Source organism: Mesoplodon bidens, assembly GCF_964165515.1.
Source record: "Mesoplodon bidens genome assembly, chromosome: 15".
NCBI classification, from domain to species: domain Eukaryota; kingdom Metazoa; phylum Chordata; class Mammalia; order Artiodactyla; family Ziphiidae; genus Mesoplodon; species Mesoplodon bidens.
Genome location: NC_138171.1, coordinates 8,081,224 through 8,101,161, shown reverse-complemented (window position 1 = coordinate 8,101,161; position 19,938 = coordinate 8,081,224). Strand labels below are relative to the sequence as shown.

The 19,938-nt window shown below is 39.4% G+C and overlaps 1 protein-coding gene across 1 annotated transcript in view; it reads left to right on the top strand.

Annotated features, from left to right (window-relative positions):
- The window catches only part of DOK5 (docking protein 5), a 140,346-nt gene that overhangs the window by 56,318 nt on the left and 64,090 nt on the right, over nt 1-19,938 (top strand). Inside the window, exon 2 of the mRNA XM_081256541.1 lies at nt 8,085-8,192. Within this exon, the coding sequence (XP_081112667.1) occupies nt 8,085-8,192 (108 nt within the window). The remainder of the gene's footprint in view (nt 1-8,084; nt 8,193-19,938) is intronic.

The window sequence follows — 19,938 nt, the reverse complement described above, 5'->3', positions numbered from 1 at the left end:
AGCAGACATTTTCATCCTGTTGTCGTGTGTGCATGTTTGTGTGTGTGTGTGCGTGTGTGTGTGCGTGTGTGTGTGTGTGTGTGTGAGGGGAGGTGGGGAAGGGTGGAAATATAGCTCTCAGTCCTTTTGGGTGAGCAACTGGGCCTTATTTACTGAATGAGTATATATACTGGAGTAGAAACAGATTAAAAAGCAGGGAAAACCTACTTTTTTTACTTAATAACTTACTAATAGCATTTTCTATGGTATATTATTTTACACCATCATTTTTAATGATGGCAATTTCTAGTTTACAGAGATGCCATAATTAATTAAGCTAGTCCCCTGGAACATTTAGAGTGCTTTCAGTTTTTAGGCCAAAGAACCCTATTCCCATATGTTTGCATATTTCCTCAATTATTTCCTCAGGGGAAAGTTCCTAGAAATGGTATTTCCAGGTCAAAGGGTAGGCATGATTTACCCTCTAGTAAGGTTGTGCTACTTTACTTCACCATCAGCAAGGGATTGGTAATTTATTGCCTGTGGATGCTTTTGAAGTATTTTTAATCCTCTTTGCACAAATTTTATTTTATGATTAATTATCTCATTTTTGCAGGTATTTCTCTTTGCAGTGAATTTAAAATGAACCTTGCTACCCACTGTGCAAAACCTTCTCCAAATTAGCATTTCTTTCCTTACAAATGAAAGGTATACATAAATGATAGGCATAGCGTCACGTTGTTTACTCAATGAAAAGATTTTTTTCCCCTCATAAAATACATAAGTCTGAACCAGCTCATTATTTTGGTAGGTGGAGTTGGTAGCAGCCTACCTGTTACGATTCCACGATGCCAAAGAACTACTTCTCTTATACTCTTCATCTGTCACTTTCTGAAATCCCATAGTGACAGAGTCCTTCGTAAGACTAGAAAGCTTTAAGCATCTTAGTCCCAGAGATCATGCCGGTCAAAATTCTAATATTGTGGAAGGATTATTTGCAGACAGTGGCAGACAGGATGGAGGGGGGATTGTCCCTCTGCTTCCAGATTGCATCATCCAACACCAATTTCTATGGCTGTTGGGTTGAACTTGGATTGTGGTGTTTCATCAGTCACAGAGGAGCCCAGGACTCTGGGTGGGCAACTAGTTACTGTGGCCATGCATCGTTGGCCAAAGTGGAGGGCTGGGCACTCCTAGAGAAGTGACTGGTCAACTCTATAGGCAGCTGACTACACATACCAGCAGGGAGACAGCTAGCCAGGGCATTGGTTTACTGCAGCTGTAACTAATGAATAACAAGAGACTAAAGTTTAGAGAGGGAAGGAACGCCAAGAAGAGCTGAGAACTTACATGAGATACTTATCACCTAGTTAGAAATACTGGGCTTGTTTGAGTTTCTGGACTGCAGTCAAGGATACTGAATACTTTGTTACTTAAGGAGGGAGAGAGTGGAATTCTTTTCAAAGAAAACACATCTTACAAACTGCTAGGCTAACTGGCAGTCCTGGAATAGGGTCTTCAGACCCCAAATGCAGAAATACTCCATTAAAAACTATCACTGTTGGTGAACACTTGGTGCCAGGGAACTTAAAATCACAAATGCAAATGTCACACCAAAATAGCTAGACGATAAAGCCATCGTCCAGATGAAAGAGCATATGGTTACAGCTAAATGTCTCTTTTTAGATTATGATAAGCATGAAAATCAACTTCTTACAGACAGCTCGACCCTCAGCATAAGTTTATGCATCTCTAGGAGATCAACTTTTCTGGGAAAATCCTGGAGGAATGGTTAAGAGCTTGTTCTTCAGAATCAAGCAAACCAAGGTTGGAAAGCTGGCTTGTTTCTACCAGTTTCACGCCCTTGAGTAGTACTCAGTGAGTAACCTCACTAAGGCCTAATTTCCTTGTTGTAACATGGGAATAATAGCAGCATCTGTTTTATAGGACTGTTGGTAGGGTTAGTTGAGATAATGCACAAAGAGGGATTAGCATTCTGCCACGCACAAAGGGTTCGACCAATGCTACGTGTTGTTACTAACACCCTGGATAAGAAGAATATTTGATTTGTTTTGGAGAATAAATAAAAACAGGATTAGAGGGCTTCCCTGGTGGCGCAGTGGTTGAGAGTCCGCCTGCCGATGCAGGGGACACGGGTTCGTGCCCCGATCTGGGAGGATCCCACATGCCGCGGAGCGGCTGGGCCCGTGGGCCATGGCCGCTGAGCCTGCGCGTCCGGAGCCTGTGCTCCGCAACGTGAGAGGCCACAACAGTGAGAGTCCCGCGTACCGCAAAAAAAAAAAAAAAAAAAAAAAAAGGGGGATTAGAATGTGGGAAATGAGGCTAACTTAGCATTATAAAACTGAGGGTATATCTTTAGAATTGGAGAGAATGCCCTGAGAAGAGAAAAATCAATCTGAGTACAGGAAGCGGATGCTGGCAAAATGGAAAACAGTCCTAACTTACCTGTTCTCCCCAAAGTGCACCTTCCCTGCGTAGAATACGGTAACTATAAAAAGCTAGAGCTGAGATGCTAATGTCTCTGCCTGTAAAAGGCCTCTTTAGGACAGCATCTGCATCCATTGTAGAGCAGTGGGTCCCAGCAGTGGACGGCGAGACCAGAAATGTGTGGAGTATGTGGTGGAGGGCATTGAAAGGCATCAAGTCAACATTTTAATAGAAGTTTAAGTTAAATGTGGCTTGTGGGGAGATATGGGATATATAGGGATCCTCACCTGAGAGATATTTCCTCCTCTCTTTCCCTGAAGAGGGACATGTCAACCAGATTTTTATGTTCATCAAAAGGTGACCTGAGCTTAAACAGGTGAGAAATACTACCAAAGACCAGAGGTTGGCAAACTGCAGTCTGTGAGCGACATCTGGCCCACTGCCTGTTTTTTTAAATAAAGTTTTATTGGAAGATAACTACACCTTTCATTTACATATATCCTCCTATGGTTGCTTTCATGCTAGCACTGCAGAGTTCAGTAGTTGCAACAAGGGCCTGTGACCCTCAAAGACTAAAATATTTACTGTCTGGCCCTTTACAGAAAAAAGTTTGCTGATACTTGGACTAGACCGTGAAGTCCTAAATGGTCACACCTCACTTAAGCTTTCTGCTTTTCTTGAGCTTATGTAAAGGCAGTATATAATTTTCCTTTTAACAGAAATTTTGTGACCAAAATTTGCTTTCTGTTATCTTCATAAGATGCATCCTATAGGGAGTTTCCTGCTCAGGGAACTGAGGTCCCACAAGCCGCGTGGCGTGGCCAAAAAAGAAAAAAAAAAAGATACGTCCTATAGAAGTTTAGTTTGTGACTCTGTTGTTCAAGACATTGTGATGGACTGCTACTTAGGAAATTAGGAACTCCAAGCAAATTCTAAATTGTTTCCGCTCTTCCTTGGCCCTGGAAATCTTGGTGAATTTACCAGACTAGACTTTGTTAGGAAAAGTAGCTAGTGAACATATCAGGGATTTGAAACCAGAGCTAATTAGTTATTAAGGATCTCAAGTTTTAAAGAAAGGGAAGACAATGGAAAAAGTAACAGAAATCATATATGGTTTGATGACAATTTAAGGCTGAAAATTAGGTGTAGTAAAACCACCACCACCACCAAGAAAAGACACACTGAAGGAGATTTTTATGTAACTGCTAAATCTCATGTACATCCACTCAGGTTGTCAGAACTGTGTGATGTGCTTGTCTGTTTTAGCTTCAGCAGTGGCTTGTGTGGATTGACTTGTCCAAAGCCAGGACTTAGAAGGCATTCCCATAACCTCATATTCTTCAACTCTGCAGTCTCGGCTCAGCGTGCACTCCCCTGTAGCCGTGGTTCTGACTTTGCCCCCCAGGGAGCTTTTGGCAATGTCTGGAGACAGTTCCGGTTGTCAGCAGGGTAGGAGGGCTGTGCTGCTGGCAGCCAGTTAGAGGAGCAGCCCCGCCCTTCCCACTACCCCAAATTGCCTTGTCTAAAATGCCAGCTGTGCCGAGAATGCGGAACCCCGCTGCAGAGAAGGTGAGATATTTCAACATGAAAATTATTCCGTCATTAGGTTCTCTAAGAGTATAGTTATCATTAGGATTACCTCCTCCTCATGTCCAGTTTGAAACTGCACTTTGCTCTCATGGTTGGGATAAGCATTTTTTAGTTAAAAGCAAGTCAATTGAAAGAAAAATGTTAGCTCAAAAATACTACAGATGGTCAGTGGATGTGTTTTATGAAATACGAAGGAGATGGTTGAATGAATTAATTTAAGAAAAGAAATGCCCTTTGCTGTTATGCAAATGAGATTATTCTCCAACTGTGGTCCTTTTAACCATGTCAGTGTTACTCCAACTAGTCTCTACATGTCCCCATGTTCAGTGAGTCCTCCTGTTTCATTTCCTCTAACCAGTTTTGAAATACTGAGGACAAGTTGGGTTTTTTTTGTTTTTTGTTTTCTGTTTTTTGGCGGTACGCAGGCCTCTCACTGTTGTGGCCTCTCCCGTTGCGGAGCACAGGCTCCGGACGCGCAGGCTCAGCGGCCATGGCTCACGGGCCCAGCCGCTCCGCGGCATATGGGATCCTCCCAGACCGGGGCACGAACCCGTGTCCCCTGCATCGGCAGGCGGACTCTCAACCACTGCGCCACCAGGGAAGCCCTGAGGACAAGTTTTTAATTCTCTGATACTTGGTGGCTCTTCTGTTCTTGGGACGGAGAGTGTAGGGCAGGTGAAATGGCGAGTTTACTGTAGTTCAGCAGATTTCACTTTCACCTTCACCGTGTCTCAGGACAGCATCTCACGCTGCTCCACGTCCAAAGCCACTGCGCATCACTTGTTGGAAACCACACAGCCCAGAGACCCTCGTGGTGGATGGAGCATTTGTTGGAGGGCTCTTTGTTGTCAGTCCCACGTGGGAAGCCCTGGGTTGTCTGAAAGTCTTTATGAATATTCATGGCATTGGTTTGTAAATTACAAACAAAATCCCTGGGGGATAAGGTACAGAGCCAATTTGGCCCCACCCCAAGAGGTTCTGATGCAGTCGACCTTGGCTAATCTCTAGGAATCTGCATAATTAACAATTGTCTTGAGTGAGGCTGGGCCAACACGGAGAATCACTGAACCCCCTTTTCATAAACCAAGTTTTGGGGTTTTCCTTATCTCCTGATGAACCAACATGTTTTAATCTGTTCCGGGGTGACTTTCCAGCCAATAGTTATAAGCAATATTGCATGTGAATTTATACAGTAGTACTCGTGCAGTTATTTGATTATAACATTGCACTTTTGCTCTTACTATTGATACTTAATAGAACAAAAGAAAAACAAAAATCCCCAAGTGTAATATGGATGAATCAAAGATGGCCATCACTAGGCATGCTGAAATTGAGGAATCTTTAGCTTGTGTTCGATAGACTTCAGACAGAAGCCAGGCAAATAGAGGTTTGATTGTGAAGAAAATGAATACTTTTTTTTTTTTTTTTTTTTTTTTAAGTAGAAATACTGTCATTCAAGATTGGGTCTAAAAGTTGAGGCATAATTAGGAAATATAAAATATTCCCTTTGGTGAAAATATTTTTTTCCCCATAGTAGGCATATTTCTTGCATACCTTAGCGTGCTGTCTTTAACACATTTTCAGGGCCATGTCCAGAAGAAAGGGGTTGCCAATAATAGAATGACAGTGAGAAACCTATTTTCCACATCCTTTATTTGAACAATCAGGGTGACAGTCATTCCCGATGTAATTACAATCCTCTCTCTGGTGGTTAGGTTTTAAGGGAGCTGGTGATCTCATCTGTTATTCAGACATCAGCGAGATGGTGGTAAGTCTTCTATTTGCCAACCATAGCCCTGAAAATGTTAATTTGCATGGCTGACTCTCCACCCTGAAAAGGATTTGGGGTTTGAATTCTTACCAATAGCTCTTGCCACTTGGCTTTCTAAAGTTACCTAGTCTAGTGGTTATTTAGACTTTGGTCTGGTAGCAAAAGAATTAGGTAACTGTTATTAGATTAGGCTGTAATTTTTAAGATCTTTTACATTTTTTGTTAAAAATTTATAAGCATTTTGTTTTAAGATAATTGTAGACTCACATTTGGTTGTAAGAACTATTACACAAAGATCCTATGCCATTTATCCAGTTTCCCTAGTGGTAACATCTTTGAAACAACAATGCAATATTATAACCAAGATAATGACATTCATAGAGTCAAGATCCAGGACAGTTTCATCACTATCAGGATCCCTCATGTTACCTGTATAGACAGCCCCTCTTCCATTCTGCTCCCTTCTCACACACCCCTAACCCCTGATAACCACTAATCTAATTTCCATTTCTATAATTTTGTCATTTCAAGAATACTATTAATGCAGTCATACACTATGTAACCTTTTGGGTTTGGCTTTTTTCCCCCGACCCAGCATCATTCTCTGAAGACGCATTCATGTTGTTTTTATAGCTGAGTGGTATTCTATGATATGGATGTTCCCCAAATTGTTTAACCATTTACCCCTTGGAGAATAGATGGGTTGTTTCCAGTTCTGTGCTGTTACAAATCCAGCTGCTTGTGAACATTCATGTTCACATTTTTTTGTGTGTGGGAGTTTGCATTTCTCTGGCATAGAGTCCTCAGAGTGCAGTTGTAAGTCCTATGTTGCTTGCTTAGTTTTTTAAGAAACTGCCAAACTGTGTTTCAGAGCTGTACCATTTTACATTCCCACCGGCAATGTATTATAATATAAGTGATCCAGTTTCTCAGCATCCTTGTCAACATTTGGTGGCATTATTATTATTATTATTATTTATTTCAGCCAATCTGATAGGTGTGTACTGCTGTTTCATTGTGGTTTTCATTTACATTTCCGTGAAGGCTTCCTGATGTTGAACATTTTCTCCTGTGCTTCTTGATCATCCGTATATTCTCTTTGGTGAAATGTCTGTCTTTTTTCCATTTTGTAATTGGATTGTCTGGTTCTTTACTATTGAGATATGAGGACTCTATATATTCTAGATACTAATCCTTTGTCAGATATGCGGTTTGCAAATATTTTTTTTCCCAGTCTGTAGCTTCTCTTTTCATTCTCTTAGCAGAATTTTTCACATAGCGAAAGTTTTAAGTTTTGATGAGGTACAATGTGGCAACCTTTTCTTTTATGGATTGTGCTTTTGGTATGAGGTCTAAGAACTCTTTGTTCAGACCATGATCCCAAACATTTCCTCCTTTTTCCCCCTAAACTTTTTATAGTTTTTTTAATATTTAAGTCCATGTTCAGTTAAGTTTTGTATGAGTGTTTTGGGTTAAGGAGTTTGTTTATGCCCTATGGATATTCAGTTATTTGAGCACCATTTGTTTAAAAGGCTACCCTCCCCCCATTGCTTTTCCACTTTTGTCTCCATGTTTTTATGCCCCTTGGTAAGTTCAGTGACTGTGCAAGATGAAAGCCAATAGAACTGATTTTAATTATTTTACTGATATCTTTGGATATTTAAGAAATAACAGAAATTCTCTTTTCTTTAATTTACAGTATTAACTTTTTATGGTATTAACTTGGACTGCACCCTAGCCTGACAATAATCTTTGAGTCTCTGGGTTGAATTTTCTGAGGGGGAATCTGGTTGGTGTTCCTCAGCATTTATTAGCTAGTCTAGTGTCTGCCCAACTCTTGACCATCAGTTGTGAGGACTGTCACATGACACATAGGGACTGTCTCTTTCTAGGACTTAAAGCCTTTGGCATATATCAGGCCTATGATTTCCATATATAATGGCATTTGAAATTAGAGCATGTGCCGTAAATGCTTATATTATTTGTGCTGATTTGGGATTTTTATTTCTGAGACTTTTCCTGCAATGTTTCTACTGGTGGTGTTGTCAAAGTATGAAGAAATTTGCCTCCAAATACTTATTTTCTTTTGAATCCAGTCATTTCCTGAATGACATAATACACCCACTGTGGAAACAGTTTGGGGTTTTAAAATTTTATTTTCCCAAAGCAACATCCCATTTATGGCTTATGAATATTTTACAGGTGAAAACATCAAAAAAGAAAATATTTAAATGGAAATGCCAGTAATATCTGAGGCAGTAGTGATGCTGAGTGCTGTCTTTGTATTTCCTTGCAGATTTATCAACGATGTTGGTTAGTATTCAAGAAAGCTTCAAGCAAAGGTCCCAAAAGACTGGAGAAATTTTCCGATGAACGTGCTGCATATTTTCGGTGTTATCATAAGGTAAGACTCGATTGTTGTAGCTTTCCAGAAATCTGTTCATAACTAGGGAACCTCAAGTTCATTGAGTCTGAAAACTTGTCTTGCTTTTTTAACAAAGGTACAAATGATACTTTTTCCAAGGACAAAACATCTCTAAAATAATATCTACTTGCTCATTGTTTAAAATAATTGACTGATGTGAAGTCCCTCTTCTGGTTTCCTACTATTTGTTGTTGTTTTCCCAATCTCTACTGTAGAAATCACCATGTTTTGTAAATTTTCAATTGCATGGTAGGCCCTTCTCCCAACATTGAAGCCCCTGGAGGGTCAGGATTGGATCTCATTATGTCTATCACAGTGCCTGATACAGAATAGATCCTCAGTCAGTGCTTGAAATGTGGGGTGAGGAGGGAGGGGAAGGAGCTGGAAGAGGTGGATCCAGTAGCACAGAAATTTAGCCAGGTGAGGGAAAGTGAATAACCTTCCCTTTTGTGCAAATTCTCCAAAAGTGGTGACTTTCCAACATCTTGCTAAGGGCCTGTGTTGACACCTTCGTTTATACAATAATGAAAAGCAGTAGAACAAGCTGTATTCCTTCTCCGCTTAGAGACACAAAGAGTATGCTGTGCTTTAAAGGTGCATCTATACAGACATAAGGAAAGGAAAAGCACAGAGCAAGACTTTAGAGATAAGTAGGAAAGGGAGTCAAGAGTAGCATCTTCCATGTGGTTCATTTCCCCAGTATTTCATAGCGAAGTTCTACCTTCCAAGGTCAGCCCCATGTCCAGCCTTCCTTCTCTCCAAAGGAGAACCCAAGTATACTTCTGTATGAGTCTGGATTTCCTCTACTGTTTATCCTCCATATGCCAGACATTACCACTATTCAAATAACATTTTTTTTTGTCCTCAGGAAGGAGTTGTTGCGAATCTATTATTTAGGAGCGGTGATCCAGGAAGCCAGGGAGAGCATAGCTTTGAACCCTTGAAAATAATCTTGAGCCAGTCTCTCCATTTCTGTAACACCTGAAACTATTGATGTCCAGTCATTTTGGACCAGATGTAATATGTCCCACTTATCCCGTGCATACCCAGTGTCTGTTCTTGTAACAAGATGGCGAACAATGATATAGGGATGACGTGCTTCATTTTAACTTGAGAGGTCTTGCCTTAAAACGGAGCTCAAGATGCCCAAAGGGGTGTTTGGTTTATCTCTAGGACAAGGACACAGTTGCTTCCTTTCTCCTTCCCTTACCTGGCACCGATTCCTCTCCTCCACCTCTCAGGTCCATCACATCCTGGTGACTGGACTTTCCGCTGTGGTTGAAAATCATTCATTCTTCATTGCCTTCACACTATAATTAACAAGGTCATCCAAAGGCTTCACCCCTAGGCAGCCAGAACTTGTGGTTAGACATCAGTTCTTCTCTTGAGAATCCCAGCCAATCTATAACTTTACAGTCTCCATTTGCGCTAGGTTGTGTGCTTGTGTCCCAACCACCCAAATTCATATGTTGAAACCTAATCCCCAGTTGTGATGGTATGTGGAGGTGGGACCTTTGGGAGGTGATTTGGTCATGAGAGTGGAGCCCTCACGAATGAAATTAGTGCTTTTATCAAAGCACTGATACACCTGGGAGAGCTCCCTCCTCCCTTCCGCCAGCTGAGGACACAGAATCTAAGAACCAGGAAGCAAGTCCTCACCAGACACTGAATCTGCCGGTGCCTCTCCCTTGGTCTTCCCAGACTCCAGAACACTGAGAAATAAATTTCTGTTGTTTTTCAGCCACCCAGTCTATGGTGACTTGTTACAACAGCCTGAATGGATACCGTCAGACTCAGTTTGCTCATTATGTGTGGCCACTGATGTTGATCAGTGCTTCTTTGTTTTGGTAGAGTTGCATATATTTCCAGAAATATCTGATTCTTCACAGTCCCCTATACCAACCTTTCTGAATGCAGAGAAATAAATAGGCTGTCTTTTGCTTACAGACCTATATATTCCTAAGAGAAGAAAGAGGACAGGTGAGGAGTATTTTATAGGAACTCCCCAAATCCAGTCCATCAGCAGATGGTGTCGGCTCTGTGTTCAATACGCAGAGAGACTCTGAATGTTTCTTACAACCTCTGTTGCTACTGCTGTGGTCGAAGCCACCAGGCTGCCTAATCCCCAGCCCTCTGAAGTCTGTTCGAGACACTTACATCACATCCTGATACTCTAGCTCAGAACCCTCAGCCAAGTCCTTAAAATGGCCTACACGTCACTCATGTGACTGCCTGTTGCCTGTTTAACTTCATCTGCACAGTTTCCCCAAATCCAACTTTATTCTGCGACAGGTGCCCTGGGCTCCTTACTCTCCGCAGAACATGCCAAGCACATTCCTACCTTCGAACTTGCTCTTCCCTTTGCTTTGGCTCTCCCAGCAGATATCCGCAAAGCTCACGTCCTTACTTTGTTCGGGTCGTTGTTCAAATTCCTCCTCTACGTGAGGCCATTGCCTGCCCCCATTATTTAAAATGGAATCCTTGGACACCCTCCCTCTCCATCTCCCTTTATTTTTCTCTTTAGCACTTATCACTACCTACACATCTACTTGGTTGTTTCTTATCGTCTTTACTACAACACCACCAAAAATAAGCTCCACAAGGGCAGTGATTTTTTTTTTTTTTTTTTTTAGTTTCTGCTTTATAACAAATTTAATCAGTTATACATATACATATGTTCCCATATCCCCTCCCTTTTGCGTCTCCCTCCCACCCTCCCTATCCTACCCCTCCAGGCGGGTGGGGGCGTAAGTCTGCTTCTACTCCTCATCAGGGCCTAACACATAGCAGACACTTTTTAAACTATTGATTGAAAAGCTATGAATATTATCGACAGAGGACATGGGATACATGTAGATGTCTTTGTGTCACACTTTTACTTAGCTTATCAGAAAATCTTGAGAAATCTGAAACTAGGAAAAGGAATTTTGATTTGGAGGAAATGGGGTGCGTGGGGATGGGAGCAGAGAAAGCCAGGATTGGGAAGTTTTATGAGGACAGACTCAAATGTAAAACCAAAGTGGCCTGAAAAGCTTCCCCTTGAATGTGAAACAAGTAAGGGGAGATTGAGGACAAACGTGCCCTGTTTCCCAGACTTCTACCTGCTGGCTTTGGAATTTAATATGTAAATCTGTGGGGAATGTGATAAGCCACATTCTCTTTCATCTATAATAGTCATTAACCAAAGCTCAAAGCATTAGAATGGAAGAATTATCTACACTAAGCCTCCAAGCCCTTGATGAGTTCCTGTAGCCTATTCATCGTCCTTACTCTTTCAGGCCTGATACGTTTAGTATTAATCTCTCGGGGATATATAAAAAGCTGGAGTAACTCTGAGATGTGCATTTTTTATCCAAATTCTGTGTAATTTATGAATCTTGATAATACTAGGGTGAAAAGTAGCACACGGTGAACAGATTTCAGAGTTCATTTGAATACAAGTAAAGCAATTTCCAAAAGAAATGAAGAACTGTATATTATGCTGTTTGATCAACACATAGATGATGTGGCATATACACCCATATCTCTCCTGTAGGACATCTGTAGCATTTATGGGAATATAGTGCTTCTTTTGTTTCACTTTTAAAGATAGTATTATGGAAAAAATGCCAGCTTTATGTATGTGATTCTTTTTAGAAGTTTTTAAAGCAAGAAGTTGTCTGTAGAATTTTAAAACTTGGTGCTTTCCTCACTGACAAGGGAGCTAAAGGTGCTCTCATAAAAAATTGGAAAATAAATATATGAATAATGCACATACAGAACCATTCATTTTTCATGTCTTCTTCTGTGAAGCACCCCTCAAGCACCCACAGCTGTCAGAGACGGCTGTGAATTTGATTAACTGTAATTGCAACGATATTAAGACTCCAGTGACTTTATTTTTCATTTATTTCTTTCCAGTTTTATTGAGAAATAATTGACATACATCACTGTGTAAGTTTGAGACAAAGGACTCCAGCAACTTTAAATATTATAGTTCCTGACCTTCTTGTGAAACACAAGTTTATTGTTTTCACTCAGCAAATCAAAGTTGCTCACACCAGCCAAAGGGGGGTTGAGAATTTCTGTGCATACTTTTACTTTTTTGAGATGAATAACAACTGGGAAGAAATCTAAGTGGAGAGACGATTGTCTGTTGTTTTTGAGACCAAGGCAGTTAGTGAGGTGGGAAGTATGCTGACCCTGGGCTTGGTAAACCTACTTTGTCTTTTCCCTTTTTTTCTTTTCTTTCTCTCTCTTTTTTCCTTTTTCAGCTAACCTCTATTTATTTATTTATTTATTTAAGTAAAGTGGATATACACATATTATGTTAGTTTCAGGTGTACAGCATAGTGATTCAGTTTTTTCAATTAATTTTTATTGGAGTATAGTTGATTTACAATGTTGTGTTAGTTTCTGCTGTACAGCAAAGTGATTCAGTTATACATGTACCATATATCCACTCTCTTTAGATTCTTTTCGCATGTAGGTCATTACAGAGTATTGAGTAGAGTTCCCTGTGCTGTACTGTAGGTCCTTATTAGTTATCTATTTTATATATAGTAGTGTATATATGTCAGTCCCAGTCTCCCAATTTATCCCTGCACCCCTTTTCCCCCTATAAAACTCTTAGACGAAAATATAGGCAGAAAAAAAAAAAGAAAAGAAAATATAAGCAGAACACTCTCTGACATAAAGCACAGCAATATCTTTTTTGATCCACCTCCTAGATTAATGAAGATAAAAACAAAAATAAACAAATGGGACCTAATTAAACTTAAAAGCTTTTGCACAGCAAAGGAAACCATAAAAAAACCAAAAAGACAGTCCACAGAATGGGAGAAAATATTTGCAAACAAAGCGACTGACAAGGGATTAATCTCCAAAATATACAAACATCTCATGCAGCTCAATATCAAAAAAACAAACAACCTGATCAAAAAATGGGCAGAAGATCTTAATAGACATTTCTCCAAAGAAGACATACAAATGGGCAAAAAGCACATGAAAAGATGCTCAATATCACTAATTATTAGAGAAATGCAAATCAAAACTACAATAAGGTATCACCTCAAACAGGTCAAAATGGCCACATCAAAAAATCTACAGATAATAAGTGCTAGAGAGGGTGTGGAGAAAAGGAAACCCTCTTGCACTCTTGGTGGGAATGTAAATTGATACAGCCACTATGGAGAACAGTATGGAGGTTCCTTAAGAAACTAAAAATAAAGCTACCATATGAGATCCAGCAATCCCACTCCTGGGCATATATCCGGAGAAAACCATAATTCGAAAAGATACATGCACCCCAATGTTCATTGCAGCACTATTTACAATAGCCAGGACATGGAAGTAATCTAAATGTCCATCGATGGAGGAATGGATAAAGAAGATGTGGCTCATATATACAATGGAATATTACTCAGCCATAAGAAAGAAGGAAATAATGCCATTTGCAGTGACATGGATGGACCTAGAGACTGTCATACTGAGTGAAGTAAGTCAAAGACAATATGATATCACTTATATGTGGAATCTAAAAAGTGATTGAGCATTTTTGCAGATTCTACTCCATTATAGGTTATTACAAGATAATGGGTATAATTCCCTGTGCTATATCCTTCTTGCTTATCTATTTTATATGTATTAGTTTGTATCTGTTAATCCCATACCCCTAATTTGTCCCTCCCCTCTCCCTTCTCTCCTCTCTCCTTTGGTCACCACAAGTTTGTTTTCTGTATCTGTGAGTCTGTTTCTGTGTTGCATAAAAATTCATTTGTATTATTTTTTAGATTCCACATATAAGTGATATACCGTATTTGTCTTTCTCTGACTTATTTCACTAAGCATAATATTCTCTAGGTTCATCCATGTTGCTGCATATGGCAGTATTTCATTCTTTTTTATGGCTGTGCAATATTCCACTGTGTGTGTGTACACACGCACACCCCATCTTCTTAATCCAGTTGTGTGTTGATGGGCACTTGAGTTCCTTCCATGTCTTGGCTGTTTTCAATAGTGCTGCTATGAGCAATGTAATCCCCTTGAGAGTCATCCAAGTTGTCGTGTTGTGTGTTTCAATATTCTGTCCCTGTTTACTGTTAAGCAGTGTTCCATAGTATGGAGTACCACAGTTTATTTACATTCGTCCACTGAAGAACTAGTTGTTTCTAATTTTTTATTATTATGGATAAAGTTTTTATCTTTCTTGGATAAACTCCCACGAGTGCAACTACTGGATCATATTGTGGCTGCATGTTTATTTTCATAAGAAATTGCTAACCTGTCCTAACAGAGTGGCTGTGGATTTTACATTCCTACCAGCAATGAATGACTGATCCAGTGTCTCTGCATCTTCACCAGCATTTGGTGGCATCACTATTTTTATTTTAGTCATTCTGTTGGTGATATCTCATTGTGGTTTTAATTTGTATTCCCTAATGGCTAATGATGTTGAACATATTTTCATGCACTTAATTGCCATCTGTATATCTTTTTCTATGAAATAGCTCTTCATATATTTTTACGAATTTTTAATAGATTTTTTTTAACCATTGAGTTTTGGTGATTTTTTATGTAGTCTAGATTCTACTCTTCTGCCAGGTATGTGGTTGCAAATATTTTCTTTTCCATAGCTTATCTTTTATCCTCTTAACAGGATCTTTTGCAGAACAAAAGTTTTCATTCTAATGAGGTCCAGTATTTGAATTTTTACTTTTACGGATTATGCTTTTGCTGTCAAGTCTAAAAACTCTTTGCCTAGCCTTGGATCCTGAATATTTTCTTTTTCTAAGATTTTATAGTTTTAAGTTATATATTTAAGTTCATGATTCATTTTGAGTTTAATTTTTGTATAAGGTGTGAGATGTAAGTTGAGTTTCATTCTTTTTACCTAAGGTTGCCCAATTATTCCAATACCATTTGTTTTAAAAAGAAAAATAGTTATTTTTTCCCACTGAATTACTTTTGCACATTTATCAAAAATCATTTGGGCATATTAGCAGAAGTCTATATCTGGGTTCTCTTTTCTTTTTCATTGAGCTATGTATCATATTCTCTTGATTACTGTAAATATATACTAATCTTTAATACTGGGTAGAATGATTGCTTCCACTTATTCTTTTTCTAAAGGTTGTTTTAGCTATTTTAGTGCCTTTCCATAAAATTTTAAATGAAGCTTGTCTGTGCTTACTGAAAACCCATGTTAGAATTTTGAAAATAATTATATTAAGCCTATAGATCAAATTGTGGGAGAACTGACATCTTTTCTGTGTCAAGTCTTTCAGTTCATAAACATGGTCACTCATTTATTTGAATTTTAAAAACTTCTTTCATCAGCATTTTGTAATGTTCAACCTCCATATCCTGTACATGTTTTGTTAAGTTTATATGTGATTATTTCATTAAATTTGGATTAAATTTAAAGCCCTTTTGAATTAAATACTTGTGTGTAAACCAGTCATTTTTGGCCTATAATCTGATAAAACCATCATCTAGTTTAAATTATTTTTTTTCCTACCCCACAATATTAGACTAATCATTTGAAATGATTAGTTTTCCTTGCATTTTGGAAAGAAACTCAGGTTTTTGAGGGTTTATGAAAATGTAATCTGTTTGGTCTGTCACTGGTCTATTAGTTTGTTTGACTTAGTTATCTCAGGAAACACACATATGCACATAGGAAAATAAGAATAAGAAAAAAACAAACTTAGCTACAAAGTTCATTGAATGTAAATGCTTTTTCCTCCCCATTCTTACGTATTTCTTCCATGAATTTCTTAAAAGCCTGTATCTCTAGGACTTGATCTATGTGATTTCACATTTGTGTTTATGTGGAAACACTTGACTATAATCCAAGAACATACAGAAGCTCTCTGTAAATGATGTCAAAAGGAAAAGGGTGGGTTTTCTCAAGTTGGTAAAAAAATTAGTCAAATGGTTTTTGGGTGTGGGAGAAACTACAGGATATTGTTGACCAAGTAAGTTACTGCACAAGAAGTTGTGTTGACAAAGGATAGAGATCCACTCACCTCATTTTACACATTTTTGCAGATTTCTTTTTCTTTTTTTCTTGTCACTCATTTTAAAAAATTATAAATATCTTGCACATTCCTTGTAACAAATGTAAATAATTCTGAAGTGTATGAAGTAAAATGGAAGAAAATAATCCTACCTTGGGCCCTAGTCCCTGTCTTCAGGAAAAAAAAATACTAATAGACTGATGTGCACCCCTCAAACTCTTCTTTTCACTCTCTACACAAATAGAAGCATATTCTCACACATATATAGATCACATTTTTAAAGCAAAAATAGAGTAATTCATTACATACTATGCATATTGTGTTTAAGGAGACCATAAATACAGATTTCCCCAGGATGTTTTGATGATCCTGTAGTCTTTATATAACTTTTAGTAACAACTTCTTTCACATTCAAAATATTCTGGTTTATGACATAAAATAAATGGTCACATTAATTACACCCTTTCTCTCATGCTTTGACTATAATTCTAAGTCAATAATTAGTGTCTGCACCTCATTAGTTTAACAGCTCCAGACTACTCTTTAATATTGATACACCACAGTCTGTTTAAAAATACCCAAATTGATGGACAAAAAGGTTTCTAAATTTTTACTAATATAAATTCTATTATGGTGAAAAACTTGTGCATCTGTCTTTATATGCTCATGCTAATCTTTTTGGAAGGGAAGGTCTTAGATGTGAGATGGTCAGCTAATATCCTGTACCTTTAACATTTTTGTAGCTACTGCCAAGTTGTCTCCAGATAGATTATCCAAAATCCCACACCCACGGACAGCTTAGGAAAGTGCCCTTCACCCCAGACAACATTCTCTCTGTAAATTTCAGATGCAGACTTTTCAGTGTAAGTACACTTTGGTGTGTGTGTGGCTTTTTATTTTTAAGGAAGACACAATGAATAGATTATTTCAGTTATTTCATGTGTACAAATAAAGCTCCACTCTTCAGGGAAAACAGTCCAAATTTATACCTCAGACAGGCGCTAGTCCAATTTATTTTAAGTGACCAAGGGCATATAGATATTTTTGGAAAGAATGAAACCATCTCTATGGGGGCTGGGATATAACTGTCTAGACTGGTTCTTTCTTAAGAAATCTTTTATAAAATGTTTGATTAAACTGCTGTGTTCCAGGTCCTGAGGGGAGACTTGTGGATAGAAATGTTTTATGCTGACAACTTTTGATTAGAACTGGGGATGTCTCTCCTCATTTGTTCCTGCTTACTGGCACTGCATTAAAACCATTGGTACTTTTTTTTTTTTTTGCGGTACGTGGGCCTCTCACTGTTGTGGCCTCTCCCGTTGCGGAGCACAGGCTCCGGATGCGCAGGCTCAGCGGCCATGGCTCACGGGCCTAGCAGCTCCGCGGCATGTGGGATCTTCCCGGACCGGGGCATGAACCCGTGTCCCCTGCATTGGCAGGCGGACTCTCAACCACTGCGCCACCGGGGAAGCCCCCATTGGTACTTTTTTTTAGGAAAGACGATATGAAAAAGTTAAAGGTTTGGAACACATTATAAGAAGTCTTGCAAAATTTTAATGGAAATGTTTATTAGATCTTTTCAGAGTGCTCTGAAAATTTCAGCAGATAATAATAATGTAATAACAATAATAATAATGTAATGGATTATTTTATTAATCCTGTACTTGAGAAAACATTACGGACCCAGAAATGGATTGCTTTTACCTGACTTTTATTTTCAAAGGCAACCTACAAAAGTTAAAGGGATTTATGCCTCTTTATTTTCTGTAGGATAATTGCCTTATTTATTTATTCATTTATTTATTTTAGAATGAAATAATTTGAAGTTTCTGCAGAGCTTCACAATTTGCATGTACAAAGTGAATTGCTCACTTAATTCATTCAGTCCCACAAGGGGAAAAATAATTAGGATACAGCCTACAAAAGCAAGGCGGAAAAATTGCCTTTTAGGTAGCGGTCTCCATTTCACTCTGTAAACATAAATAAGTCATTATCTGTAAATTATCATCAGCAAAAGAAGGGGAAAAATTGGAAATCAAATCCTTGTTTTCCTAAAACTAAACTTTTAAAGTATGGCCACTTTGTTAATCGCTGGCTGTTAAACATTTATTTCAATGAATACTATCATTTATGAGGAATAAGACATCTGGAATATGGCTTTAAACAGCCAAATTGATTTGGCAATCCTTCTTTTGGAATTCCTAATTGGATGGCATACTTAAAGATTTATCAGAAATTTAGGAGAGTGTTGAATATTTCTTTTCTTTGAGGAAGTCATAGTACTTTGGATTTTTGATACTCAGAAAACTAGAAAACAAGAAATGCATGGTAATTCAGTAGTTCTTAAAGCTCTCCCTGTTTTCCCATTCCTCCCGCTATAACCTACGCTAAAGTCCTAACTATTACCTGGTTGCCTCCTGGCCTCTCTAGACCTCATTTCTGCCCTCTGGTCATGATGGTCCCTTCCTTCCCCATGGTTAAGTCCCCCATGTATGGCCAAGCCAGCTGTTCACCGCTCACCTCCAGAGGGCGCCATTCTCATCAACTCTGTGTGCATAGAACTCTCTAGTTGCATGATGCATCAGCCTTGTTCATTCTCTACTTTTACTGTAATGGGGTTTTCACCCACTGCACTGTTACTTAACATTATGGCTGTGGGGCAGTCCTGTTCGCTGTAGGATGTATAGCAGCATCTCTGGCCTCTACCCACTAGATGCCAGTAGCACCTCCCAGTTTTGGCAACCAAAAATATCTCTGGACTTTGTGAAACCTTTTCCCCTGGGAAGGAGGGAGGTGCAAGATCTCCCCCAGACCGAGAACCACTGGCCTGTAGAATAATCTTTCTAATGCGTAGATGTTACCCTTCCACTTATTTGCTTTAAACCTCTTAGTATACGCTCTGCAGACTTCATGAGTCACACTGAACTCCTGACGGCATCACACGGGGCCTTTTCGGATGTAGCACCCGTCCAGCGGCTCCCGCTTCATGCTTTGTCTGTTGCCCACTGCTGCCCTCCTGGCCGCCGCTCTTCCCCAGGTTTTTATGTACCAAACTGCAGTTTCGTGATTGTGCGTATGTAGGCTCTGTTTGGTCTGGAAATTCATCTTTCCTTTCTTTGCCTCATAAACTTTCCCTCATCCTTCACGACCCACCTTAGGAATAACAATGCCTAACTCAGGAATGATGGCCTCTCTGATTCTTTTCTGTATATTCATTTGGTGGCAGTTGGTGGTTTAGTAAAGAGTCGTTGGATCATCTGTGTTTGAATCCCAGCTCTGCTGTTTGCCTGCTGAGTGAACAAATTCACCTTTGTAGACCTCGACACTCTTCTATGTACCATGGGAATAACATCATAGTGAGAAAGGATGTGAAAAGTTCAATTACAGGGCCTCCCTGGTGGCGCAGTGGTTGAGAGTCCGCCTGCCGATGCAAGGGACACGGGTTCGTGCCCCGGTCCGGGAAGATGCCACATGCCGCTGAGCGGCTGGGCCCGTGAGCCATGGCTGCTGAGCCTGTGCGTCCGGAGCCTGGGCTCCGCAACGGGAGAGGCCACAACAGTGAGAGGCCCGCGTACCACAAAAAAAAAAAAAAAAGTTCAATAACATAATCCATATGAAGGGCTTAGAACCCAAGATCTGGCACATAATTCAGAGTCTGCCTGCTTGGAGTCAAATCCTGCCTCTGTCACTAGTCAGGAATTGTCTAGCCCCTGGCAGGTTAACAA